General features: G+C 31.4%; 1 protein-coding gene across 1 annotated transcript; it reads left to right on the forward strand.

Annotated features, from left to right (window-relative positions):
• Window positions 1–1,224: 1,224 nt before the first annotated feature.
• Window positions 1,225–13,809, forward strand: LOC134710092 (UBX domain-containing protein 1-like). Its single transcript, XM_063570282.1, has 11 exons — window positions 1,225–1,389; window positions 2,279–2,332; window positions 2,898–2,977; window positions 3,678–3,804; window positions 4,780–4,911; window positions 5,839–5,958; window positions 6,556–6,627; window positions 7,182–7,233; window positions 8,965–9,072; window positions 12,046–12,226; window positions 13,685–13,809. Exons 1-11 carry the CDS (start codon window positions 1,334–1,336, stop codon window positions 13,726–13,728), a joined length of 1,026 nt encoding a protein of 341 aa, XP_063426352.1. The 5' UTR covers window positions 1,225–1,333; the 3' UTR covers window positions 13,729–13,809.

Here is a 13,809-nt window from a genome sequence, read left to right on the forward strand (position 1 = left end):
CCAAATTTGGTTAAATTTGGCCTAATAGTTTCAGAGGAGAAGATTTTTGTAAAAGTTAACGACGACGGACGACGCCGGACGCAGGACGACGACGGATGCCAAGTGGTGAGAAAAGCTCACATGACCCTATGGGCCAGGTGAGCTAAATATATGTGCGGTGACCCAGCCAACCAATCAAGATGGCCACCATGGCTAAAAATAGAACATAAGGGGGAAATGTAGATAACTCTGAAACCAAAGCATTTAGAGCAAATCTATTGAGGAGTTATATTGTTAATCAAGTCAATATTGCTGCCCCCAATTGGTATTTTTTAAAGAAATTTCGAATATTATCTTGAATACTATTATAGATAGAGATAATTTGTAAACAGTAATAATATTCAGCAAAGTAAAATCTACTAATAAATTAACATGACCCAAATGGTCAGTTGACCCCTTAAGGAGTTATTGTCCTTTACAGTAAATTTTTAACAATTTGACACTACTAAATTGTCAAATTGTTACCTATTGTAGTATTTTAATCAGTAAGACTTCCTAAGATAACAATACGAATACTAAAAATCTCGACTAAAAAAAAAGGCGTATAGGTACAGTTTTCAATTTGTAAGCGGGCATGACGTAAAACAGCGAATCAAAGAATTCATCTTTATTTATAACTAATGTAGGACAATGCTGTTGATTAAAAAAATACTCCATTCCAGGACCTTTTGTTTTCCGAATAATTAATATTACCAATAATTGATAAGTTCCAGTTCGACGGGTTCAAACAGAAAGATTTGAAAGCAGACTGAAAACTGTGTATCTTATAATCGCCATGACTTTATCAGATGACAATACTAATACTAAAATAAGGCTTGCGAATAGTTATATACGTTAATTCAGTCACGGATCCGCGATATCATGTGTGTGCTCTAGTACTATTGATTCAAATGCCGGCAACTTGACTCCAAGATTTTGTCCTGTTGACAGGTTGACGGTTTACAACTTTTATAACAGTTATATCATCTGATTTTAAAAATTGTATTAAAGTCTTAATTGTGAGTGTGGTTTTTGAGTGATATCATTTCCAGAATGAGGATATTTTTATTGATGAACGTTTTTTTTTGAATTGCACAAATGTCATCAAGTTGAAATGTGCGGCCGATTTTATACGGTGTTTTTTAATTTTTTCAGAACTAAAATTACGAATTAAGTACCGCTTCGAGTCCGGAATAACTTCCTACCTTTATATTTTAACCGGAGTTGCCTCCCTTCTAAACTGAAATGAAACTTGAAAACTCCTGAAATTACATTTTACAATACTACCCCCTTATAACTTCAACAAAACCTAATCATGTCTTCAACTGATGTTCAAACACTGATGGAAATGGGATTTACCCAAAACAGAGCGTATGTTATATGATAAGTGTTATTTGGACCAATTTATTTAAAAAAAAATGATCCAGTCCACTTTCAATTTCCCTGAATCACTACTTCTATCATGACTTACCTTTTCATGTTATAAGGGAAATAAACCAAAAAAGGTTATGGATGCCCCCAATAGAATGTACATACCTGCTTCAGTGTTTGTGTTGCATTGAATTATATTGAAGGATGTCCAGTTTTACCAATAATCATGCATCATATGCCGTCTAGCATGTCTGACATGTCCAGTGTCTGCTGTTGGAATGCGTCAATGTCAAAGCAAAAATTTAAAATAACCTTCCAAGATGTCATAATTATTTGGACTAGTTTGAGCAGTGCATATACATGGAGTACCACATCATGCCATGCATGTGTATAGTCCGAGATTACTCTGACGGCTGTTTAGCTAGACAAAACAGCCGTCGGACGTCAGAGTAATCTCGGACTAGCATGTGTATTGGTAAATTCAACCATTATCATGATTATTCAAAGCAGGCCTAGAGACTTTTAAGGAGGATAAGTGTCAATGATAATGTAACATAAACATATTCATGATATTTACAACAAAATTTGCAATTACAATTTCTGCCCCAACACCATAAACACTAGCTGATTCTATACTGTTAAAATTCAATAGACACATGATAGAGATCTGACATGGACATAGAAATTTTATCTGTGAATTAGTAGGTTAACAAAACAAAAATGTTACAAAATATCTATGAATATTAAATATCTAATTTGCGTCAGTAAAGATTTAGTCATATGCATAGAAAATGACAAGTGATACCACTTTTGTAATGACTTCACATTGAAACAACAACTACTCAGAACTTTTCTTATAATGATGTTTGCTATACATGCTATATTTCAGTGAAAGGGCACTTGCCAAAACAAGTTACAAAGGTGTACAGCTAGCGATGGACTGGTAAGTTTAATCTGATTAAAAATAATGATCCTGTGTAAAAGCTAAGATGTTAGAATATATGGAATAGAATATCTGCCATATTAATAAACATTTGTTATTTTAAGAATTGTTTAATTATGTGGGATATTCCCTTCCGTAGAAAACGCTCTGTCATGTCTGTTTAACATTGTTAAAAAGACATCATGGAATCCTTTGGTTTTGTCTGATGAATACAGACCATGCACACGTTCAAATATTTGAAGGCTGACAAAGATAGTCTTAAATATATAAACTTATCAATGAACTTTAGGAGAAAAAAATTGTTGTAATATTGCTGTCTCATTATTTTAGGTTTTTTTAAAACATATTTATTTATTGTGGATTGGGAAACAAGTTTAGTTAGCAAAAATAACCTGCTATGCTGTATCTTTCCAATAATATTGTGAATATTCAGATTATTCTCAATGAACAATCATGTATATCATATTTCCCAAACTCTTGGCTTGTGAATTTTAAATGGGATGATATCATTTACATGTATGATTTACATTTTGTAATAAAATACTTTTATGCTTGTTATTCATAGGTTGTTTGCACATGAAGGTGATGCTGATATTGATGAACCCTTTGTAGCACCTGTAGGACACACACTTGGTAAATCTTCAGGTAAATTAACATTGCATCATAGGAGTACACATGTAGTAAATGTGAAAGTGGCTTTAAACACCATCAATCAATCAATCAGTCAGCATGGTTAATAAACATTGAAATACATTTACACAAGTAGAACACAATCATTGCATACAGTTGGTGTTGGACAGAACACACAATTTTTATGGAGTTATTGCCCTTTATTGTCAATTTTTAACAATTTTCATAAAATTTGTAAACTTTCACTAACATTTTCCACTGAAACTAACTGGGCCATGTTCATTATAAATAGAGAAAATTGTAAGCAACAAGAATGTTTAGTAAAGTAAGATCTACAAACACATCACCATCACCAAAACACAATTTTGTCATGAATCCATCTGTTTCCTTTGTTAAATATTCACAAAGACCAAGGTGAGCAACACAGGCTCTTTAGAGCCTTTAGTCTAATTTAACCCTTATTATCTCTGTGGATTCCTTTAATTATGCATAGAAATATTTGTGGATTGAGGATAGTTTTCTTGGACTTGATTTCCTTGTTTTTTTTCAAAATTCTTACAAAGAACCTATAGGAAATGAGTATTTTTATAAATATTTAAATCCTTGCTTTACCACAAATTCAATGAAGTCATACTTAGTATAATTTGAATTAACCAATTCCTAGTATTTTATTATGCTCTGTAAATATTTTTTTTTTTTTTTTTAAATATTTTAGAATCAGAGAGTAGTCAACCAATGGAAACATCCAACCAAGAACCAGGACCTAGTGACAGTGCAGCTGGAGGGGAACCTTCTGGTGAACCAGTAGGACCAGTTCAGGCAAACTCACTCAAGTGTGATGAGTAAGTATGAAAACAGGATCCAGTTGGTTTAACAGTATCCACCAGAATCATTTCCAGCTACTAGTGGAAGACCAATATTCTTATAATTTTCTTATGTGTCTAAACCAAATTTCGATAATGCTTACTAGTCTCAATAAAGTTTTACTAGTCAAGGGCATCAGACCAGTGGCTAAATAAATACTAGTCAAGGGCATCAGACTAGTGGCTAAATAAATACTAGTCAAGGGCATCAGACTAGTGGCTAAATAAAGTTTTACTAGTCAAGGGCATCAGACTAGTGGCTAAATAAAGTTTTACTAGTCAAGGGCATCAGACTAGTGGCTAAATAAAGTTTTACTAGTCAAGGGCATCAGACTAGTGGCTAAATAAAGTTTTACTAGTCATGGGCATCAGACTAGTGGCTAAATAAAGTTTTACTAGTCAAGGGCATCAGACTAGTGGCTAAATAAAGTTTTACTAGTCAAGGGCATCAGACTAGTGGCTAAATAAAGTTTTACTAGTCAAGGGCATCAGACTAGTGGCCAACTGTGCTGACTAGTGTAATGAAGCTGGAGAGTTATTCAAATAGTTTCAATAAAAAATTGGGTTAAAACAAGTGGTCACTGTCTGACTCACTTATCCTTATTTTATTTACCTAAGTAATTAAGGGTTAAGGTTTATTCTTTCCTTCATTTGATCGTTCCTCTGTTTGTCCGTCTGCTTCAGGTTAAAGTTTTTGGTCAAGGTAGTTTTTGATGAGGTTGAAGTCTAATCAATTTGAAACTTAGTACACATGTTCCCTATGATATGATCTTTCTAATTTTAAAGCCAATTTAGATTAGAGTCTTACCCCAATTTCAAGGTCCACTGAACATAGAAAAGATAGTGCGAGTGGGTCATCCCTGTACTATGGACACATTCTGGTTCATTGTTTATAAAGAAAATCCAGGTTTTGTGCTATTATTCAAATAAAAGGTATTTCTAATTATGTTACAGGTGTGGGAAGTTCCTAAGGACTGAGATGGAGGCTCAAGCCCATGCAGCCAGAACACAACATTCCAGTTTCTCTGAGTCCACAGAGGTCATTAAACCATTAACAGCAGAGGAAAAGAAAGAACAAATGAATAAGTAATTAACTTTAAAAAAAATATATTTGTGTTATAAGTTATAAGATATAAAGCCAAAATAAGGTATGCCACCCATTCAAATTGCCAACACTGTAAATTCGGATATTGATATGGTGTTTTTATTGCGTAAACTGCAACAGTATTTGTTTTAGAAAAAATAAAGAATTGCATTGTAATTTTTAATGGCATTATTTTTTGCAACATTTTCTAGAATCCCAACTTTTAGTTTAGCATTTTTATCTATCTTTCAAAATAATGTAATTTCAGAAAATATTATACATTTATTAAAGGGATTTTTGGAGATAAGACCAAAATATGAGTTTATTTATTATAATTTTTGGACAGTTTGCATACAAATACATTATAAATAACAGAAATTTTAATGCATAATTTAACATCTGACATTTACTGTGGATTCATTTATTTTTGTCAATACAAAATGTCCATTTAATTTTAGTTTCTTGTGTACAATTTGAAGTCTAGTATGGTGTTCATTATCACTGAACTAGAGTATATTTGTTTAGGGGCAGCTGAAGGACGCCTCCGGGTGCAGGAATTTCTCGCTACATTGAAGACCTGTTGGTCACCTTTTGCTGTTGTATTTTTTATGGTCTGGTTGTTGTCTTTTTGACACATTCCCCATTTGCATTCTCAATTTTATCAATATTCATAGATCGCGAAAAAGTGTATGATCATGAATTTTTTTAAACAAGCCTACAAGGTAAAGAATGTATGTTCTTCGTTTAACATTAAAAATTTGTTGTTCTTTAGCTTGTATCCACAAAATTCACGAAAATTTATATTCCAAGAAAAATAATGAACACCCAGTACATATTCATGTTTAAAAAAAAGAAAACATAGATTGGTACCCTCCACTTTTGAAGGTCATTGACACCAGTTAAAATTATTATTTACTTTGACATGCCAGGTTACAAGAAAAATTAAAACAGAAAAGACTAGAAAGAGAAGAGCAGGAGAAAAAAGAACAGACTGCACGAGAGAAACAAAGAAGAACACAAGGAAAAGAAATAGTATCTATAAAATCAAAGTTAGTATGTACTGATGATGATAAAGTGCTGTTAAACTTTACAATACATTACTTTCTTAAAAAGTAGTATTAACATCAACATTGAAAAAAGAAATGTGGAATGGTTGCTAGTGAGACAACTTTTTTCAGGACTAGGAAATAAGCAACTATAGATAAGCGTACAACTGTTATAAATGAGCAAACCCATTACTATAAGTATGTTTATGTTGAAAAACATGACAAAATGTGAACCAAATCATACGAAAAAACCTGATTTGTGACAAAAATGATAAATGACATACACTGAATAACATTATCCTGACTTGGGACAGGCACAATTATTGGTAGAATAAGTTTAGTATTCTTGTGCAGTAAACCAACTTTTTTTAGATAAAGATCTGTACTGGAATTAATTATAACCATTCAGATAACTGTTTAGTAGGATTTTTATTATTATAAACAGTAAACTACAAACTATTAAGTCTTATATGTGTTAAGTTTGGACACATTTTCTATTTACATAAGGTTCCAGTAGGAAACAGGAGGTCACAAAGAAAGATGAAAAATTCAGATTACTATTTGCATCTCTTTAATCTTATAACACTTTTGGAATTTTAGAATAGAAGAAGATGAAATTAAGAAGATAGCTGAACAAAGAAGAAGAGAAAAAATGGATGATAAATTAGCAAGGTAAAATCAACTTGAAATGATTGACTCTGGGAAAGTTGATCTTTGAGTGCTTTGATATTACATGAAGTGATATAATAATAATAATTAAAGTTTTATTACCATAATAGAGATTGACAAAGTACACCAGGACCCTTTATGGTTTAATCTATATAATTGAAGAAAAAGTGTTTAATTTTCTAAAATATAATTATAGATTATCATTGATCATCTAAACGAGATTGATTTTCTCGCTTGAGCTAGGACAGCGAAAGCGAGAAATGCTATCGAGTTGAGATGACCAATGATAATCTGTTTATTGATATTTTACCTATCATGATGATGTCAATTTCATGTCAATTTTGAAAGCAACGCCACACGCTTGCTTAGTTTCTAGCAAAATTTTTCCATCTCAAGCAAGTAGCATGATATGAAAAATTATCATAAAAAATGTTCATAGGAAAAATGCACAAAATAGCAATAATATGTTTTACATCCTGAAGATTTTAGATTTGAATGTTTTATCAACATTAATTGATGAATGATGGCATTTGAAAACAATTCCAATTCTATTTCAGACAAAGAGTGAAAGATCAGATAGAAAAAGATAAAAGAGATAGAGCAGCAAAGGTTTGTTTAGGGATGTGATAATAAGGATTATAATTTAATAGATGATCATCTAAAAGTTGCATCTGACAAAGGTCTTTAATGATTATTCTGATATTTATATCTCATCCAAATTATGTAAATTTTGAGTGCTTGCTTATCAGGTCTAAACATTTTTAAAAAATTGTCAAATTTTAGTGATGAAAATAACACTTAAAAGGATTCTTTATTAAAGAAGACATTTTTGTTCAATAAACTGAATGTGACTTTTTTCTTTTGTAATTCTAGTTATTTCAAGCATTTCTGTTAAGTTTTGTCATAATCAGTTCAATAGTTTGAGAAAAATCTAGTATAATGAAAGCGACATCTACAGGGATTCGAGCAAAATTTCTTTGACAAATCCAAACAAAGCCACATCAAGATAGAATAGAGTGTGGACCAATAAATGATCAAATATCTATTTTAACTGCCTACAAACAGTTGAATAAGATACACAATATGATTTTTGGAAGATAAATACCACTAGTCGACCTCTTTGTTTTCTTTGAAAGGTCTCTTTTGGTCAATTAATACCTCTCATTTCCTCCAAATTTCAATTTTTCAGTCCAATTATTAAAAATAATGGGATAACTTTCACTCAGTTATGGTAGATATGTTATGAGAAATGAGTAATTGAAGCATTTTAGCAGAATGAATAATCCATATAAAAGTTTACCGACTCCAAGGAGGTTCCAATAAGTCCTTACGTAAAAATCAAATTTACCCTGTGTTCCAAAGAGGGACATAAAAGGCTTTTCTTTTAGTAAATAATTTGTTGTTACGGCATTAAAAATAATTTCATCTACTTATAACTATATATTTATTTAAGTATTTCCTGGGAAAATGGTCTATCTTAGCAGAATATAAGAAATAAGGAGAAAAAGCCCCCACCCCACCCCCTTTAGTATGGCTTGTTCTGTCAACTGAATATTCAGGACAGATTGGAATTGTTTCACTTAAATAGCAAGAAACTTTAATTAACACATGAGATTACTCACAAGGTCAAAGGTGCATGTACAGCTTCCATCATTGGAAGTTAACCAATCAAATTTCTCCCCTTATTTTATCTGTGTACAAGGTTTAGTCACCCTGTAAACTCAAGATTACAAAATCGTCTACAGAAATCCCAAATAAAAAATAATGGTGTTTTGATATATGCAAGACATATGTTTATGACATAGAAATGTTTTACTGCAATAAAATATAGGATTAATTACTTACAACTGTCAAATTCAAGGAAATATTTTTTTGACCTACTTATACAACCGGATGTGACGTACCATGATTTGGTGGTATTACACCTTAACAAAGCATGTAAATAGAAATTAATTTAAAAAATTATTTCATGAAAAATGTGAAAGAAATGTCAGATCTATTTGAGTTTTAAAATAGACCGGCTTAGCCAATGATTTAAGATTGTTTCAGGGTTAAACTTGTTACATGAATATAAGGAGATATGGTATGATTGTTTATGAGACAACTCACCACCACTTCCAAATTATATAGAAGTTAAAAACCAAAGTTTACTGTATGGCCTTCAACAATAAACAAATCATGATTTGGTTTAATGCATAAAACCAGTTAAGTAAGCCATTTTAACAAATACTAGTGTTTTATACTAAAAAGTTATATGTAATGAAAAATATAGTGTGTATTTTACGTAAGTCCATTGATATACAAATTCCCAATGGGTTGACACTGAACTATTTTTTTCAGTTTGCCAAAGATAAAGATGTACCAAAATCCAATACAGCACCATCCCCTTCTGCTGCATCTGTAGCTACACCTGCTGTTAAAAAGGAATATACAGACTGTCGATTACAGGTAAAAAAAAATCAGAATAATATGTGCTTATATCCATCACTCATCAACTTCCTGTTTACCCAAAACTTAAAGAGGGCTATCATTAGTGAGTAATAGCTCACAGTTGATTTTATTGAGAGTGGACCTACAAAAAAATACTGGTACTGTGGCTTCATTTATTTTTTCATGGGTACTAATTTTCAAGGGTGGTGTAAAACTTGGCTTTTCGTGTAAATGTTCTTTAGTGGTTTTGCCAAAGATAAAAAAAATGTAATTTGTTGGACATTTAACTTTGTGTTTCATCTGTACCCACGAAAAGCATGTATTATTGGTATCCAATAAATAATGATGAATCCACAAGATAATAACACTGAGAATGGAAATGGGGAATATGTCAAAGAGACAACAACTCGACCATAGAACAGAAAACGGCAGAAGGTCACCAACTGGTCTTCAATGCAGCGAGAAATTCCCTCATCAGGATGCGTCCTGCAGCTGGTATAATGTTTTTATACTTTTTTTAGTGGAAGAAGACGTCAAGTCTTCTGAAGACTTAAGGGGCCGACCCTTGGCATTGAGTCTCTGTATGCCGCATTCGTTTCTGTGTATTACAATTTCAAAACAACTTAGATTCCTGACACCGATTTTTACACATGATTAGGCATCTGAATCATTTAATTTGTAAATTATGATTGTAAAACAATCACTATCGTAAATATGACCTTTTTATTAATGTAAATTACTAGATTTCATCTCATCCACATGAACGTTATTTGTTTACTTGTAACAGGATGTTTTAACTGTAGATATTTGTATTACGCATGCGTGAATTTGGTATCGGGACAACTCGCCCTGTTTACAAGTTCGCCCTTGAAGTTACGAATTTGCAATCCTGCAGACAAGAAGATTTTGTTTTTATATAAATAAAAAGGATATATAAAGTGTTGTCTTTATTCATGGTTTTCTTTTGTCATGTGAATTAGATGCCCTTCGTAACATACAAGTGAACCTCCCGTTTAGGAGCAAAAACTCCCGTGTATGAAATTTTTCAGACTCCATTTTTGAACATTTACTACTGTACGGGTGTAATTGACACCTGTGTCAAATTTTACCTGAACATCAAAGAAGATGTATAATTATATGGCTTCACTTGACAACTTGGGTGTCAAACATACTGGTAATCAACGATGTTTACCTCCGGCTAACTGCCGTTGTGTTATCAAAACGATGTGTATTGGGAATATTGAAATACTTTTTTGTTACTTCCCTTTGTTTTATCCTGTTTTCAGTTATTTTGCTTTTAAAAATGTAAATTGATAAAAGACTAAAAATGATTAATATTTTAATCAAATAATCATAAAAGGATGTTGATTAAATGAATTTAAATGATTTTAGACAAATAAAAAAATTAAAATTTGTAAATTATTTTAGCAATCTAGACCTCCTTTCAAGGATTAAATTGAAGTTTATATAATAAATTTGTTTACATTTGTTTAGACTTCAACATACAATATGTGCAACTAGACTAATAAAAGGTCTAGTAGTTAGATCCTAGTAAAATTTTGAAATTTAAATTTGTAAATGTTAGTAAATAGCAAGACATTTTACACTGTTTTTAAGTCTTTTTAAGCTTTCTACAAATATGACTTTCATAATGCTTAAAATCCATGCAGTACAAGTGTTAGTGAATGTTATTTTTTTAATTAATTTACGATGTTGCAAATATACATGTGGAGCTTATTTCTTTCTTATTTGTCTATACATTTACAAATGATAAGGAGATGGAGACACGAACAAAAATATATACAGATAAGATATATAAATATAATGATTCATTTGCAAGCAGTGAACAATCATTTGTCAAAAACAAAATAAAACAAAACAAGAAACAGATTCTTCTTATTATTTTATTTAATTCAAATAGAGAGGCAATAAGGGAACTATAAACATTACAATTTGATGGAAATTTGATGAAAAAACACAATTTCTACATCATTTGGTTACATTAACGACAAAATTTATGTCGATAAAAAAACATGATGTTTTGACCATTCAGTACTTAATAGATGCATAGTTCTTGGGGAAAAGTTTCATCAAATAATATGAATATAAATGACTTTTTTTGTGCTCATTTTTTTCAGTGGGTTGTGATGATCTTCCAGTTAGGTTACCCTCATTTGGAGTGTTGTTCCCAACTTGTTAAAGGTCCATCTTTGTGCATAATTCAAAATTGGAAATTTCAACAAGCATCTAATATTCTTAATCTGAAAAATAAACCCTGATCTGCTAGCTTCATGTATATTTTTTCTACCGATTTAATATATAACTAGAATCATGCAAACAGACTTAAGGAAAAGGCATGTAAGTTCATCATACAAATATGACACTTTTTCTAGACAATCCAGATCTTGCAAAATACGTCGCTAAAAATTGTAACCTTTAAAATTGTTGTTGTGCAGTAAAAACCCATATGGAAACTTTCAAAAGTTGGCAGCTATGTAACAAGTCTTACTATTTTTATGCTCCATTTATGGGCAATATGTTTTCTAGTCTGTCCGTCCGTCCTGCTTCTGGTTATAAAGTTTATGGTCGAGGTAGTTTTTGATGAAGTTGAAATCCAATCAACTTGAAACTTAGTACACATGTGTTCCTCTTGATATGATCTTCTTAATTACTGCCAAATTAAAGATTTTACCTAATTTTCATAGTCAACTGAACATAGAAAATGATTGTACGGATGGGAAATCCATGTACTTATGACCTTTTCTTGTTTGAAGAAAAAAAATACATTTTAACGATAATGGAACAAAGCAGCCTGGGTAAGTGGGGGCTGCTTTTATGGTAATTCAAGTTACCTTTTATTCACCTTCTTCCACTTCAGAGCTGTCAGCTCTTTGATTTGTTGATGTTATAAACAATTTATTTATTTATAAAAAAATCAGTTAGCCAGTCACATCATATAGTTATATCAAGATGTTGTTTCCTCTATTACAGATAAGGTTCCCTTCAGGACAACCCCTAACACAAACATTTTCTGCCAAGGAACCACTAGCAGCAGTAAGATTATACATAGAAATGAACAGAACTGACCAATCAGGACCATTCTCTTTGATGACAAACTTTCCTAAAAAAGTATTTCAAAATGAAGATTATGAAAAACCATTAGATCAATTAGGTAAGTAAAATTCTAAGGATCATTTTAGGATGTTGAGGATTGGTAAGGGGAGATAACTCATTACTGTTTTTTATGGCCCCTCAACGAAGTTGTCAGTGCCATAAAGTTTTACCCATGTCTGAAATTCCATAATTCTGAAATTCTGTAATTCCATAATTCCATCATTCCGTCATTCCGCAAAAAAACATTATACAGAGTTTTTTCTAATCTCTTTCACATGTTGGGCTGATTTTTGGTATGCGAGTTAACCATGATGAGTTACAAATCAAGTTTAAGTTTCAATCCCCTTATTTTTGCAGAAATTACGGACTTTGGACTTTGATAAATTGTTGAAAATCACAGTTATACAGACTTTTTTTCTGAACGCTTTCAGATATTGGGCTGATTTTTGGTATGTAAGTTACTCATGATAAGTAACAGATAAAGCTTAAGTTTTGTTCCGCTCCGTTAATTACTGCCAAAATTAAGGGTTTACAACTTTGAAAATCACAGTTATACAGTCTTTTTTTCTATATGCCTCCCCATTTGGAGCTGATTTTTGATATGTCAGACTACCATCATGTTTGTGTCCACATGTGTTATTGAAATTGCAGATTTTCAACTTTTTCAGACTGGGTCATTCATGTCACTTTGACACATTCAGTTTCTAATATTTTTCATCAATGTTTTCAAATCATTAATGTGAAATTTAAGATTAAACACATAAGTTATTTACAAGCTTAAATTATTTGGACAAAATTGGCCAGTTTCTTAACAACCATGCAGATAATTTTGTTTAGTTATGGTGAATCATTGGTAAATATTTCTTCAGAGAAATTTCTTATACTTTGCCAGAAAGTAGATTTTTCAGTGTTTTTGTTAAACATAAAAGAAAAGTATTTGACAAGCTACAAGTTGTGCTAAAAAATTTGCAGAATTGAGCAACTAGACCTTTTTTAATTGCTTTTTTTTCAATCTCAGAAGGTGGTATACATTTAATTTACATTAATCAATATATTATATATAATTAAAAAAAATCACTCTTTAAAAAAAATTAGTGTCCTTGAATATTCTTTGAAGTTTTTAAATGAGACGCAAATGAATTAATCTTATTTAAAGACAATAAGCAGATGAATAAATGTAGAGAAATTGTGATAAAATGACTGATGGACAAAAGGGTCCACAAAAAAAAAGAAAGTATAAAAATACTCTGAATAAAAAGAAAAAAATGCTGTGGTTTTTATACCATAAAAATTATTTGTGACTTTCTCTTTAACATGTGATTTTCTATTGTAGGATTGGTCCCGTCTGCTGTTCTAATTGTATGATGTGACTAACATGTGATTTTCTGTTGAAGGATTGGTCCCGTCTGCTGTTCTAATTGTATGATGTGACTAACATGTGATTTTCTGTTGTAGGATTGGTCCCGTCTGCTGTTCTAATTGTATGATGTGACTAACATGTGATTTTCTATTGTAGGATTGGTCCCGTCTGCTGTTCTAATTGTAACCAAGGCAGTGTGATGCCAACTTACAGTGACACAAGATATTTTATGTTATTTATGTTATTAAGCTCTAAATAAATGTTTTACTATGTAAAGAAAA

This window comes from Mytilus trossulus, chromosome 3, assembly GCF_036588685.1.
Source record: "Mytilus trossulus isolate FHL-02 chromosome 3, PNRI_Mtr1.1.1.hap1, whole genome shotgun sequence".
NCBI lineage: Eukaryota > Metazoa > Mollusca > Bivalvia > Mytilida > Mytilidae > Mytilus > Mytilus trossulus.

Excerpts from the sequence above, each read along its gene's own strand:
- LOC134710092 (XM_063570282.1), top strand. The coding sequence starts at position 1,334 with ATGTCTTCAACTGATGTTCAAACACTGATGGAAATGGGATTTACCCAA. Across the intron at positions 7,234-8,964 it reads AAAGAGATAGAGCAGCAAAG|TTTGCCAAAGATAAAGATGT; the intron begins GTTTGTTTAGGG and ends TATTTTTTTCAG. Across the intron at positions 12,227-13,684 it reads AAAACCATTAGATCAATTAG|GATTGGTCCCGTCTGCTGTT; the intron begins GTAAGTAAAATT and ends TTTCTATTGTAG.